The following is a 16,005-nucleotide window of genomic DNA, read 5'->3' on the forward strand; positions in this document are numbered from 1 at the left end:
TCTGTAAGTGCCGCGCATACTCGTATTATTAAAATTGAACATTTGTTTGTGTGAGAATTTGTTGTTATTGTTGATAATATTCTCAAACGGCTGCGCTGTCTGTCAACAGTGCAAAATGAACAACAATGTTTTTTACGGTGCCCCTCGTGTGTTTTTGTTATTATTGTTTGTCTCATGCATTTTAAAATAGCTCGGCTAATGGTTGGAAATGCTTTGGAAATACGCAGAAAGCAGGCGATTTAAGTTGATTTTATGAGTGGCTGCGCACTTAAAAAATTCTCTCAAGTGATTTATGCCCCTCGGTTTGTGCCAAAAGAAGAAGATGCGCCAAAACGCACATAGCCAGCCCAAAGACTATCAATCATTGGCCAACAAACATTAATTAATTTAATATTAATTAAGAAACAAACTCGAGGCAAAACAATTCCAAGCCTTGACATAAACATCACAAGCAAGTACATTTCAAATATTTGTTAAATGTGTATGGAACTTTCCCGAAAATTGCAAAATTTCAAAGTGAAAATGTAAAAGTGTAATCCACATATCTACACGTTTATGTTTTTCAACTTCCAGCCATGCCTCCCAAGCCGAAAGCTAAAAAGAAAAAGGCCAAGGACATCGACTGGGCATCGGACGAGTACTTCACCAAGGAGCGCTCTATGATCTATATCGAGCATACCCACGAGTGTCCGATATTTGCGGTCAAGGCGGAGGAATGCGGAGAATTTATGAAGCAGCGCATTCCGGAACGTCAGTTCCAGTTAGTCCGTAACAAGAATGGGAAACAAGCACCACGTGACGGAGCCTTTGAAATCGGATTCTGCCAGAATGCGCGAACATCAATGCATGAGATTTGGTTGGTATTCTCTATAAAGTAATACATCCCTTATCTCTTCCTTATACCTATAGAGTATATAAAATCAATATATGTATATGTAATATTTTACTGACACTTCTGCAGGTCTGGGCTGAATCGCGGACCACCGCGTCGCGATAAGTTTCCACCCACCTTTGAGCAATTGGTTCCCGATGTGCAGCGCATACTGAAGAAATTCTACCCTGATAAGGCTGTGGGCTTGAGCGATGATGAGGAGGACATGTAGGCTGGCTGTTGATTGTTGTTTGCGCTAAAAATAAATTTACCATAACAATGAAAAGGCATTAAATATTTATTTCAACATAATTTTCATGACAATGTGGTGAAACGACGAATTTAACGAGCTTCATTGTCAGTTTCATGAACACTTTGTAAAAATAAAAAACGCGTATACACACACACATATATTAGTATATATATATATACGTATGTGTATATACAAACGGGAAAAGTTATTAGAGGCGCGGGATGTTTTCGTTTGGACGCGTGGGTGTCGAGCGCTCCGCATTGGGCTTATTGTTACCTGACAATCTGACAATGTGTTTTGGGTAGCACCCCGCTTCCGAACCCGTCAATGTGACAGCCCATTTAAAGCTAAATATACAGCAAATAAAATAATTAACAAAAACAGCGCATGTCACCGTCGCGACGTCGAGTTGTCTGACTTGAATAGTTCACATTCGCAATTTGTGGCAACATGTTGTGGGTGTGAGCGGGCGGGCACATACATATCCCATACACTGTGCTTTGTTGACAAAATAAATATCCAAATGCAATCTCAATATACACCACAACAAGCGAAGCTAAACAACACAGAAACACAAACAAAATATTGACCGGCAATGCACAACTATTTGATTTGATCGCAAATGGAAATCGAACGCACCCAACCCAAATATACTCGCACTACTTGTATTGCCAATGAATTACAAAATTGTAGAATAGTGGCGCACAGTGAATTAAAAGCGAAGAAGGGTGCAACGAAATTTTAAAGTCCTTCCCATACATGGAAGTCGTTTCAGTTTTTTTCTCTTTATCCTTTTGTACCTTTTATGGGGAACAAGCTCCTTTTGTGTAGTGTTCTGGGAACCCAACATCAATAAGATGGACCCTTTTGTTGCGCATTAAGGTCGGCGGTGCATGACTGAGTTGAAGCTTAATTGTTTCTTCGCAGAAAACAAAAATCCAACGATTGTGCCTGACAAGAAAACTGCTGCTCTACAAGTCCATCTTAAAGCCAGTATGCATCAATAGAATCCAACTACATATACAAGTAAAGGACAGTCACTCCAATAACACATGCCACTTTAGACCTATACAACTTTTGGCAATTTGGCAATTTCATCAAATTTAGTAATTGATAAATATAGTATAACATTAGCTTAAATGTGCCTTAAATGACCACGTTTGAAACTCTAACAATAACAAGTTGAAATGTTTTTCATCCACATTTTAGCTCAAAGCATAAAGGATTGTCAGTAATTGGCCCAACATGATCCTTTCTTCAATAATGCTTGCTTATGTTGGGGGTTACGGGATGGTCTTTTTATTTAGCACGTCACCGATTTAAAACTTCAATATCTTGAGAAACTGATTGAAATATGTTTATCGCTGATATTCCATTATTATAGGGCTGGCTAAAGTTTTTGAATTTTTTTTCGCCTTTCATGTTAACAAAAAATCCGAAAAAATCCAATGCTTATAACTAAATCAAATTGCATTGATACAACAACAAAACAGTTACTGCTTGTCGGACTAGCTCCGTAAACAGATCTGCTTACATACATATATATGTATATATATATGTATGCATATGTACTTATATATGGGGGACGTTGGCAACACTTTAACAATAAAACTGACTACAGCAGTTGCATGAAGAGTTGACAGTGCCATGAATGGCAGACAACTAACCAACTAATAACCAACAACCAACCAACTACAAGTATGAAGCTGGTGGCAGTCGCATCAACATGCAAATTAGCTGTCGGCTATCAAGTGGAGATGACTTTATGATTGGTTGCTGTACAGCTGCCGCCGCTAGTTACAAGTCCAACATATTTTGAAATATACTATATACATATATACTTGTATATTTTTGATGTATTTATGGCGCTCATAGTACTCGTGAGTCCAACTAACTTTTATGAAGTGGGGGCCATCCTTCAGTTTTGTTTACATTTGACAGCAACAGCAGAAAACTCTTTAGGAGTAAACCAACAATCAGCTTATGCTGACTAACTCCGAATAAATCAAATCCAATAATAGAAAACCACGTCCAAGACAAAGGATGCTTGCTACTCAGTAGCCGCATAAGATAAGGGGCAAATGGTGAGCATATTTTGCAACATTTGTGGCATGGCTCGGGGCATCATTAATATTAATAAAGGCTGTAAAAAATGGAAAATGTTGTCGCAGTGAGGCGACGCGACGGAGGCACAGACATCAACGACTGAGCAGCGCCGAGTTCCGTTCATTTATATCAGTTGCCAAAAATAACAACGAACCGAATTCTTTTCCACAAAATCAGCGAAAGTAAATGAGCTGCTGCCTCTGGCGCTGCCCAAAAGTCAAGCAGGAAAGGAGGCCAAGCAATGCGCGCCAATAATTTCAACACATTTTATGCGCCACACACAAAGAGATGTCCACATTGTGCTTAAAATATATATTAGTACACGTATATTCTATAGATGTATCTTCTCTTAATAATGATGCGACATGTGCCACCGGTAAACAAGTCCCAACCAATTGGGTTAATGTCCAGTGCACACAATGGCCCTGGTAATACGCAGCCAATGCAACTGAAATGGCGGCGATGGAGGCGACAATAAAGTGCTCCTGCATCTGTCAACTGTCACACGCAAATCGAAGGCAAAATTGTTCGTAGCTCTCCAAGGACAATCCAGGATGCTTGCCAAAACGACGGTGCGAGCGCAGCCAAGTCTAAGTTTTAATGCAAACAGACCGCAACATTTTGCATTAGTGAGCTGGGGAATTGAGAATGCATCTGGAATTTATTTTTAACATGTGCAGTCGAGCGATAGATGGGCACAAGTTTGGATTTTTCTTGAGACCCAGCCAAATGGTAGGTAGACATTGGCACGAACTTGGGACTCAACCGAACCAGAAGCTTTGGCAATGCTGAAGTTCAGTATAAAATTCGCATGGAGGGCTGCTGCCAGCCATCTCCTTCTCCGGGGGAAATTGATCTTTCTGCTCACATTTATTTGTTTGGCAATAAATACCCGCATATGTGTCTGTGATGTTTTTGCAAACTGTAATACGCATATGAGATTTGAAGAACTGTTTTTTAAAACACAACTCGATTACAGCGCAGGAGTTCTTGTTGCCTCTTTTTGTTTCTCAGCGTAATGGCTTAATGCCGGGTAGGCCGACTTCAATTCATTAAAAATCTCCGCGCAATGGTGCAATTTTTGTGGTGTTCTTAAGCAAGAAACTAATCCCATATGTATTACAGTCTATACCTAAGCTAGGGTGTATTAGGTTTGTGAAAAGCGAAAAATGTAGTAGACAGAAGGAGGCGTGGCACACAAAGTACATGTATTTTTAATCAGCATGACACGACTAGTTCCGATCTAGCCATGTCTGTCTGTCTATCTGTCCGGCTGAACAGCTGCATCTTAGAGACTATACTATCTAGATGCACCACATTTTGTGTACAGATGTCTTGTGCGAGTTTGTTTTATTTTGCTGACCCTCGTTCTGGCTTGTCTTATTATTCAATATTCATGGAAAATATTTATGGTTGAAGGAAATACCCATACAACATATTTAAAGAAGAACTTTGCCATGGTAACTAAGCATTAAAGTGTTTTTCTAGCTCTAGTTCTTAGAGAGTTCATTTCGTTCGCACTGAAAGATACACGAACAATCAGACATGGCTTTATCGACTCTTCTCATCATAAATACTATACCCTTTTGAACTTTTGGGTATAGGGGTTTAATTAATAAGCAACAGATACATAATTTGATTTCCGAGTAAGCATTATTTTTATTTTATTTTAATAAATCAAGAAATGGGCTGTTGATACAAATTACCATTTTTATAGCTTGTACCCAAAGGGTGAAAGGCTATACTAGTTTTGTGCGAATGTATGTAACACACAGAAGGAGGCGTGGCAGACCCCACAAAGTATACAGGGTGCGCCATCTTTTATGTCGGTATGTAAATATTGAATAACTTTGTCATTAGTGAACCGATTGACTTTAGTAGAGCAGTGTTGGAAACCTCAGTTCAAGAAATTGTACAGAACCAAATTAAATAAAAATATCTCATACTTGAAAATCGGTTGTTTATTTTCAAAGATATTCAATGTTTACATACTGACATAACAGATGACGCACCCTGTATATATTCTTGATCAGGGTGACAAGCCGAGTCGATATAGCCATGGTCGTCCGTCCGTCTACCCGTCTGTCCGTCCGTCCGTCTGTATGAGTGCAAGTATCTCAGAAGGTACAAGAGCTAGAATAACCAAACTCAGTATCCAGATTCCCATAAGCCCTAGGCAGGTCAAGTTTATTTGTTTATTCTAATACATATAACATATTGGAATACTTTTTTTTAATTATTAAAAATTTTTTTTTTTCATTTTTTCCTCTTTTGTGGGAGGTACAGGGTATTTAAGAGTTGAGCTTGCTCGACTTTAGCATTCTTTTCTTGTTATTATTGCTTTTTAACTCCATCATCTAACTCTCTCGTCTGCTTCCTCGCGGGTGTTCCTCCAGTCTAGCGCCATTCTTAACATCGACATCGAAGTGGAGTCGTTTTGGGCTCATTTGTTCTTGTATAAATTTCCATAATCATGTTGTTGGCAGTCGACCTGGGGATTGGCCAGATGCGTTAATTGTATAGTACATTAATATTGCTACAATATTTTTATAATATTAAATTCAAACAGCCAAATGGTATCAGAAACGTTGTAGGCCCTACAGTAAGAAGAGGAGAAAACTAAATTATAATTAAGAGCTGATTAAAATAACAATAGTTATACGGTCTTATGTATGTTTTGAAATATCGAAGCTTGTTAATATCCCTACGCTTTACTGCTAACTTATTAACTGCCAGGAATATATTTAACCACACCATGCTGCGAATACTCCTCTTTTTAACGCCGCAGCGTTTCACTGCTCGCCCATAATTTTATTAAATTACATTTCTGCATAAAATGCATGGTGGAGGCAAACTCTTTGGGAGCCACCTCTTTTGGATGCTCACCATATATCTCTGTGGTAGTTGACATTCTTCTTATGAGCGTCGTTTCAGCCATTCTTGTGTGCATGCTAACAGCAATCAGTTTGACTGCTTCATAAAGCACAAACTATAAAACTTCCAATTTAACGCAGCCACCTAATGGGCATTTACGAAGCTGGCATGCCTCGGGCGACCGCCACCAACGCATATAGTTCCGTATCGTGCCCGACATCGGCAAGGTTGCTTCGACAACGAAGTCGTGGGCGGGTGCTCTAACTTCACGTATTCGCATCCATTAGCACACACATTCGTATCTGCGCTTGTGTATGTAAGTATGTGGGTGTGTGTTTGTGCAACAAATTGCAGCAGGCTTTAAGGGCCATTTATTTATAACGAAGTCAAGGCGGCCACACAGTCACAGTCACAGTCCCAGTCACAGGAAATGCCAACAAACCGCCTCATGCCATTTTAGGCTTTAGTATTTGTTTTATCGCACCATTGTCGAAGGCAAACCGGTCCTGGTCGCACCAATGCTAAATCCTTTTTTAATGAGCAGAGCACAGTTCGCGATTGGATTTTTGCCCATGTGCTCGTATATATAGTATGTGTGTGTAGGCACGTCGCTAGTGGGTAGGCATTTTGATTGCCTGGCTGGCTGCCGTGGCTGGCCTGGCTGGCTTGGCTGCCAAGCTGGTCCACAGATTGCATTTGTCTCACTTTAATTAACAGCTTTAGGCTGAACACATCAACCAAAGGTCGACATCTGCCATATGCCATATGCCATGTGCCACCTGCCATTTCCTGTTTTCTGCAAAAGGTCACCACTTTTTTGAGGCAATTGCCGGTTGAAAGTTCGTTGCCAATAAACTTTGGCCTAACGTATGTACTTACCTATGATGAACTCTGCCCCACTATTTACCGAAAATAAAAAAACATTGCGTTCTTGGGCCGCATTGGCCGATGATTTCCTGGAAAATGTTGGGAGCGGAAAAAACAAAACGGCAAATAGACAAATGACAATAAAGGACGAAGCGTGCCCACCTAGCTGTTAATTAAACGTAAATAGGCAATAATGCTGCAGACAAACTAAATAAATGCTCGTGTATACTCGGGGCTCCAATGTGCTGTATAACGTTGCCTATGAGTTATGTCTCCAAACTGTGGCACCTGTAGCGGTTGCGGTAACGCCGAAAACGAAACAAAAACAACAACATCAGTTGACTTAAGACCCACCCACAAAGCACATTCAGCCCACATTTATGGGCGTTGTTTTGTTCCAGTTCTCATGAAATTAGTTTTTTTGTTGCTCATGCTAATTAAAATTTATGACACCTGTTTATTTACAAGATAATTTCTTTGCCACCCCTCCACGCGAATGGCGCCCAGCCTCGGTCTAAACCTGAATCTCCCCCATATAGTCGGATTAAAAACCAGGGGAGCCCGCAACAGGCCGCAAACATGAGTTCTCAGCATAAACAGTTGATTAGCAAATGGCAGGGTCCTGTTGGGCTGCCTCAGATAAAGGCGCACTTTGAAGTACGAATATTCAACTAACAGGGCCAACTAATTTTGATTCAGTGTCAGCTTAAAGCTGATGGTTAAACGAATTTTAAATTGAGGCTTGTCTATTTGCATTCATGAGACGAATATTTGGTCGAACAGCTTGTAACTTCTTAAGGAAATAGTGTTGTCTGGTGCAAAGAAATGGACAGCTTATATTATGGGTTAGATGCGTTTTTTTTCGGAAAATTATTAGCCTATCTGACTGTAGGGAAATGAACAACTTTTATTCCAGCAGGTTAGAAGGCTTTTTTCGGCATTATTTGCCTTTGGTCCCACAATGTTGCTTTAAAATTTGTTTTTTTGTTTTTAAGAATAGTAAATATTGAAGTAAATATTTTTACTTCAAAAAAAAATGATGTATTTAAATTTATGTACGGTTGCATTAACTTCAATGTCATGAAGTATCAATTTTAATTAGACGGTGCTCAGACATAAAACAATCGAAGCTTGTTTTACACTAAACATCGTTCTTTTAAACCAAAAACTTAAAGTAATCTTAAATCCAACAGAGCTGTTAAGCACCTGCATGCTACTTATCTGTCATGTGGAAATGTTTCATTAGCTTAGTTTATCTTCGCTTGACTTCTTAGGTAAATAAATGGCAAAGGTCTTGTTAGAGTCAAAAAAATTTTACCTAAAAAAGGTGGCTTTTTTATTTGGAATACTTTAATATTTGTGGTTATACAAAATTTAAGGTAATATAGAGCTTAATGTAAATGTGTATGAAAATGGAATTTTGCCTCAGCGTTGTTTGTGGCTGAAGTATAAAATCGATATTTATTTCGGACTTGCATCACTATTTCAAACACATATAGTATAGCCCTCCCAATAATAAAACCAATCTGTTCGTATATTGTCTGCCAATATATTAATTCTCAAGTTTTATTTTTGTGGCAAGTGTTTGTTTTTAGAAGAGAGGGCCATCATCAGAGAACGCAGAGCTCGAACATCCGCCGAGAACGAACAGGGCCTAATGTGGGTGGCTACATATAGTGGGCATACATACATACATACATACATACAGAAATATGTATGTGTAATTGGTGTAAGAAATGTGTACATTACCTGCTCGCGCGTAGCCAAATGCCATAAAAATTATTTTCACATGAATGGAGGCGACACCCACGCCCCCCGGCCCCAGCCCCCAGCCCCCCATCACCAATCAAGCGATAAATGTAAAATGAGGCACAATTTTATGTTGTTTTTTTTATATACTGACTGAGGCTTCATTTTATTGAATTTTACATATATTTACGTTTGTCACGCTGTTTATGTATAATATATAATCTCATAAATTAGTTTTTGGATTTCTGTTTTAATGCATATGTATATTTGTAATACATTATGTGTCATATACATTTTATTTATAATTTTAATATAATCCTTAACATTTTTTTTTTCTTTTTTGGTTTTGCATTCGCATGCTCAATGCATCTCTGCTGGAATTTTTTCAGTTTTAAATAGTTGCTTTTGTATATATGTATATGTATGGAGTAGGTAATATTTGATGCCCATACACATGGCACTGATCTATATACTCGTATGTGGATATAGATTTGTAGGCAGACATAATTCATTCATAATTTATTCATATAGTTAGCTATTTACTGATGCTCTATTGCATAACAGTTTGCCTATTATCGTTTTCGTTTTCATTTTCCTTGTTTTTTCTTCTGTTTGTCTTTCCGTCTGTTATCTGCTGTTTGCCGTCCGCCGTCCGCTGTCCGCTGTTTGCTGACTGCTTTGTTTACATTTACATTATACAGTTATAACCATAATAATTTACAAGTTAAATCGCTTAGAAATTAATAGTAGGACTTTCTCTGTGTATGCATGTTCTCTATCTCTACATAATTTTCATACAAAGTAAAAGTTAAGTAAAAAGGACATTGAATTTGGGTAAAAATAATCATTTGATTTGCTCCGTTTGCAAACTTAGGAGTATGTGCAACTGTGAGTGTGAGCCTGTGCTTTCTATTTTCTATTCCCTCTGCGCTTGCCTTGCTTTGCATATTTACATAGCAATTTACTGTTACTTCAAAGTGAGACTTCCGTTTTCGTATTTACAGAGCATCAAAAGCGGCGGCCAGCGCAAACAATGTTTGACAATTATTTGCATTCATTGTAAATTGTAAACTGTTTTTAAAAGCGAAAAAGGTAAATGACAAAACCAAAACACACAGATGAGGCAAGTCTTTGCATTAAATAGCTGTCTGCCATCGCTGCTTCTTGACCTTTCAATACATACTTGTACGTACAAGCATACATAAGTATACACATATATGTATATTTATGTAATACTTATGTACATACAAGTAGTTGTTTATAAGTAAGTAATTGTTGTAAGCGTATTAACTTCTAAATAAGTTGTACAAGTATACTATACAAGTATACTGGGTGTGCACGTGTATGTACGAATGAACTCTATACTCATATGCTATGCATCTCATTTCATATTCATTTAATTGCTATACATTTATTTAAAATATAGTACATACAATTGTTGGGTGCATTAAAAATTGTGCAAAAATACATTTGTCCAAAAAATGTTGGGTTTCAGTTTTTATTTTGGTGCATATTTTTGAGGCTGTGCATTATAATCACAACATTTACAATATAAGTGCAAGTTACCTTCTATATATACTCGTACTATATAAGTATTCCAGTATGTATTATAGTATATGTGGTATGTGGTATGTGAGCATGTGCGTTAGTGTGCGTTAGTGTGCGTCAGTGTGCTTGTGTTTGTGTTTGTGCATAACAACTATAAACTTATGCTTGCGAAAGTATTTATGAGTTCTGAACAGCACAGCGTTGCGAATTTTTCAGCTCAAAAGTTTCAGTAAGGACGGACTACTTTTAAGCTGCTTGTGAGTATGTGTGTCTGGGTGCGTGTGTTTGTGTGTGTGTGTGTGCAATAATTAATGTTAATGTTAATATTGCTAAAAGAATGTTGGATTTAATATATTTTGTTGTTCTTCTGGTTTCGTGTCTTAAAAGTTTTCTGTAACATTTGCAACATCACTATTTTCTTGGATTTTCTTTCTTTTGGTTTTAAGGTACTCGTGACTACTTACGCTATAGCTCGAAAATCTTCTTTTGATTTCATTACAGCGACCAGTCTATATGCATGTGTGTGTATGATAATGCAGAGAACATAGTACATACATACATATGACAAATAGTTTGCTCGCAAAATAAATCGCAGCTTGCTTGTTCTTCAGTAGCTTTTTAAAGTTATTCTCAATTCGTGCAAATTGTGCCAAATACATATATACGTGTATATATAATGGGACCAAAATAAATAAATAAGACACCAAAATGTTCACACCCTACTGTGCACACATAAATGCATGAAGTACGAGTATGGATGTATAATTTAATTAATTAGGCGCTACACACAATTCAATTCAATTTTTGTATACATAGAGGTTTTTTTTGGTTGGTTTTTGATTTTTTGTGTGCATTCCATTTTTTTCGTTTTTTTTTTTTTTTTTTTTTTTTTTTTGGTTTGGTTAAGTGCAATTGTGGTGCATTATATAAATATAAAAATTTTAGTTTTGGTTGCATTTAATTATCACATAAACGTGCAGCAGTGCAAAATGTTTCCACTAATTGTTACACATAATTTTCCCTCGTAATTGTTTAAATTGAAAGTAATTTATAAATATTGTGCAATTCGAACAAATTGCTTGAATACTTAATAGCCGCAAATGTTTTATTCATGTGCGTCCACAAATTATTTATGTGATGAGAGAAAGAGAGATGATCAATATTTGATTTACTTTTACATATTTATATAAATACATAAATTTTTCAAATATCAAACGTGCATGTAATATTTAATTTGTATGTAATTTTTGTATTAGCTCGTGTTGTTTTAAAGTTTGTGTTAAATAAAGACTGAAATGATAGAGCAATTTATTGAATTTTTTAACAGAAATGTGTTGAGTTTGGAAAATTGTAATACAAAGCCGCATTTCATTTAAATGTACTTTAAAACGTTTGTGAATAAAGTGATGTTTGTAGACTGTGCCTGTCGCAATTATCCTGCAAATTGGTCACATGACACCACACTAAATGACTTACGAGAGATTTTTGGTCGCCTTCCTACAATGGAGCTGAATGATTAATGGAAGTGGTAGAAAGTGTAGTCATAACTGCCATATAACAAAAGATTTCACAATTTTTTTTTTAATGCCATAACAGATTAAACATACAAACGTTTAGTCAGTAAGCAAAATGTTTTTTAAGTAATCAGATGTATAGATATGTGATATAGAAAGTTAAATGAAAAACTATTAAAACGAAAGCCAGATAAATGAACCAAAAAGCACTTTATTTTGTAATACGAAGTTTTTTTTTGAATTTATTAACTTGAAATTTGCATTCTATTGTTGAAAATGTGGTTTTTTCAAAAAGTATTTATTCTTAATATTTAATACGTTTTCTGGTTTAGTTGGGGCTTATTGCAGGACTTTTGCACCATGTGGACTTTCTTGTTCGGACTTGAATGGCTTCTGACTTGTGAATAATTGGCAATTGGCTCTTCATTTATCTAATGGAAGTTTTTATAAATACGCATTTGGGGCAATGAGTTTGTCAATCCAACCGTGCGCACACAATTGATGCTAGCAATTTGCATGCAAAACTATTAAGTGTTTCCAATTCGAAATGTTTGGCTATTGATACTGAAAAGTTTTCTTTGTTTTACGGACTATTTGCAAATTGGTCAGACTGAGAGCGGCAATTGTCGATCAACAAAAGTGGCGTTAAATTGCATCAGTGGCTCTGGTTAAGTGCATTGAGTGCGGCTTTTCGTTTCGTTTCGTTTTCTTTTGTTTTGTATTTTTCAGATGGAAACTGTCAGAATGGTATGCAATTTGTAAATATATTTCTATGTAGTTGGACATGAAAAAGCTGCCTCGAATCAATGTCACACAACACCTGATGTCAATTGAAGGTCACTTTTCGAAAGAGCCGCCAACAATATAACATTATATGTAGGAATGGAAGATTTTGGGGCGTTTTGCATACAGCCTCCAATGCTAGGCGAAAAACTGTGCGGCTGGTTTCTGACCAAAGTTCATGCCATCCCGAAAACTTTTATACGGATAACTTGTACGCTTCTTGAATGCTAATTTGTGAATTTTGTTCACACAAAAATATGTTTGATAATAATTTCTGTAAGCATTATTTTTATGTTATAAATATTACTTACTATACTAGTATATATAACACTAGTGTTCTACTTTAGTAATCAACACTAACACACACGCAGACTTCTATAAGTACGCTCTCTTCTCTTTGCTCATAAATGTATTTTAAATGTTACTTTTTTTTAATATTTCTTTTACATTTTCATTTACGAAATAACACCTATAGTTTTTAAATTGTATTCTGTTAAATATGTATATAATTTTGCCTTTCTGCATATGCATGCCCAATGTTGGCCAAATCTGAGAAAACCCACCCAATTGCACATGAAGTTGCATTTCAATTCTTTAATAATGTCACTCCAAATACGAGGACTATCCATTCTTGTCCACAGTTGAATTTTCAAAGCATTTCCTTATAAATTTCTACTACTACTCTTGTGGCTAATAAATAATTCATTTGTGCTGTTTACTCATCATTATTAAGTTACTTTTCTTTGTGATAATCTATATGTATGTATATATATGTAGTATATTTAAAAATATGTAATTAAAATAATGACGCATATTTTGTTGAAAAGCTTCCATTCTTCGTAATGAAGAGCCACTTTAGGCAGACGAATTATAGTATATTACGGATTAAATTACTAACTTGGCTGAACTCGGAGTTTAAACAACTTCAAGTGCTTTTGAGCCAACTTGTGGGCCCGTACTGTTCGTTTTCAAGACTTTGTAACAAAACTGGGGAGGCTAAGAAAGTGTTTTGGCACAAAATGATCCACATAAGTGTTAATAAAATATACGAAGGAGTAGGCATTTACTTACTTGTGGAGATGGTTTATGGTAGAAATGAATATTGGAATATTTGAAAATGTAACTTACTGTGTGTTTGTGTAGCGTCTATATAAGTACAAAAATCTTAAATTTGTGAGGTGTGTTGACTTTGTGTGTTCGAATGTTCCCAAAAGGAAACAGCTTAGAAAGGCGACCATTCAGATACGTTTTAAATGGCCTGCCACTTGTGCCCACTTTCCAAGTACAATCGCAAAACAGTTACCGAAGCTATAGAAAGAAATGTAATATTGCTAAACCAACAAGAGTCTGTATCGGCTGTGGAGTAAGTTGTGTTGTAGAGTTAGGAAATCAGAAATGCATGTTTGGTTTTGTATTCAGTGTATGTATATTAAGTTGTGTGTATTTGTTTTCTTTTTTCATGTACGGTTTTTGTTTCTTTTATTTTTTATTATTATTATATAATATTAATGTATATATATATATATAATTTAATATATAAGTATTAATAAGAATCGAACAGTAAATTAAAAACGAATTACGCTAGAAAGGGAACGCCAAACGCGTGCGCACACTCTTCGGAAAAATGAAATGTGATTAAAAGATATAGGCAAGCAAAAACTATGTACAGCTAATATAGTATATTGATAGACGGAAATTAAAATTATTTATGTTTCATTTTATTTAACACAATAACAGAAAATTGTGCAAATGACACCGCATTGCATCCATTTGCAACGAATTTGTGTTTTTTGTTTCATTTTTTAGTTTTTGGTTTTGTTTTTTTTTTTGCAGTTTTTCCTTGTCATATACAAATACAAATAAATACAAGTTTTCGGGAGTTTCTTGAATTCGTTTAATGAGTGCTATGTCTATATATGTATGTATATATAGTATATATAGATACCCATATATTTTTGTTGTGTATGTATGTGGCTATTTCAGTGTATGTATGTATGTCCTATTTTTACTAGTGTAGGTTTTTTTTAACATTTAACAATTACAATTACTATGCGCTTTCAATGTTTTATTTTTGAAGCAAACCTTGTCGCTCTGCTAGTTTCTTTTCAATGTTTATTTTTTTATATTTTTTTTTTTACTTTTTTGGTATTAATTTTAGATCAAATTATTCAATTATTTGTTATTATTTGGTTTAACTTTGGCGTAAATTATTTTTGAATATGTCGCGAATGTTTCGAATGTTTGAAAATTAAGTAAACATAGTGGGTTTGTTATCTGTTAAGTATAATATAGGTATATACACATTTTTTACACGCACACACACAATAATGTGCGGTCAGCCTTAGAACTGAATCGCAAATAAAATTAAACGATCTTCGTCAAGTTAAAACTAGGCTATAGATCTATATACTCGTATAATAAATAAAATGTGTGAGAAAGTGAAGGAAAATCAAAACTGAATTCATATTGCTATAATAAGTTTCTCCAATCCAAAGTGCTATTTACTTAGAGGTTATTTACATGACTGCACATTGAACTAGTGGTAGTGGTTAGACCCTCCTCTTGACTCTGCTATAAAAAGTGTTGCGGCTTAAAAAGTTTGTCAGTTTACATTTTTTCTTGCATTTGTCTTATGCTTTGTTGGTTTGGTTATAGAAAAATAGGCCAAAAATAGATGTATATGTATATTTTTGCTTGGCTTCGCTTCGTTTCCCCCCGCTTCGTTTACCTCAATTACTCGTACCATCCAAAATTGTCATTAAAATTTTGTCGTGTCTGTCACCTTCATTGTATTGATTTGTTTGACCGGGCTTTAGTGCGCATTAATTTTAGTTTGGTTTGCTTTGGTTTTTGTTTTTTGTTTTGTATTGTATTTTGGTTTTTGTGCATTACGTTTGTCGGGCTTATAAGTATTGTTTATCGACTTGTAACACACATGTAATGTCTCTAAAATACCAGCATTCGGTTGTTTTTACACCGGTATAGAATTTTAAGATTTAAAGGTGGGTTATTTTGCAGTTATTTATATGAAATGAATCAAATTTCTTAATTAATTTCTTGCATATCAAATAAAATCCATTTCCATTTTTGAGTAGTAAACTTGCTGTGTAACGAAGATCGCTGTTGTTGTTATTGTTGTCGGCACACAATGCTTTCATTATATACTATATTCACTTTTAATTTCAATATCATTTTCATTTGAGCTATGTGCCAGCAACAAGTAAACAAAAGTGTTCAAATATGAGCCTAATAATTATTTGTAATTTAAATATATAATATTTTACTGTGTACAAGATATGAAATTTTATTGCTCGCAATTTCATATGTTATTTCATTAGCCATTTATTTTATAATAGATATATTTATATATATTATTTATTTAGTTGTATTTTTTTCTCAAGATTCTTGAAAAATGTAACAAAAAGACAGGCGTTCAAATA

The 16,005-nt window shown here is 35.5% G+C and overlaps 1 protein-coding gene across 1 annotated transcript; it reads left to right on the forward strand.

Moving 5' to 3' along the window:
* The first annotated feature begins 474 nt into the window (after positions 1-474).
* Positions 475-1,157, forward strand: LOC115634223 (selenoprotein BthD). The gene is made up of 2 exons (XM_030531814.1): positions 475-856; positions 962-1,157. The coding sequence occupies exons 1-2, from the start codon at positions 576-578 to the stop codon at positions 1,101-1,103; spliced, it is 423 nt and encodes a 140-aa protein (XP_030387674.1). The 5' UTR covers positions 475-575; the 3' UTR covers positions 1,104-1,157.
* The last annotated feature ends 14,848 nt before the right edge of the window (positions 1,158-16,005 follow it).

The sequence above is a fragment of the Scaptodrosophila lebanonensis genome, unplaced genomic scaffold (assembly GCF_003285725.1).
Source record: "Scaptodrosophila lebanonensis strain 11010-0011.00,11010-0021.00 unplaced genomic scaffold, SlebRS2 tig00000001-arrow-pilon, whole genome shotgun sequence".
In the NCBI taxonomy this organism is placed as follows: Eukaryota; Metazoa; Arthropoda; class Insecta; order Diptera; family Drosophilidae; genus Scaptodrosophila; species Scaptodrosophila lebanonensis.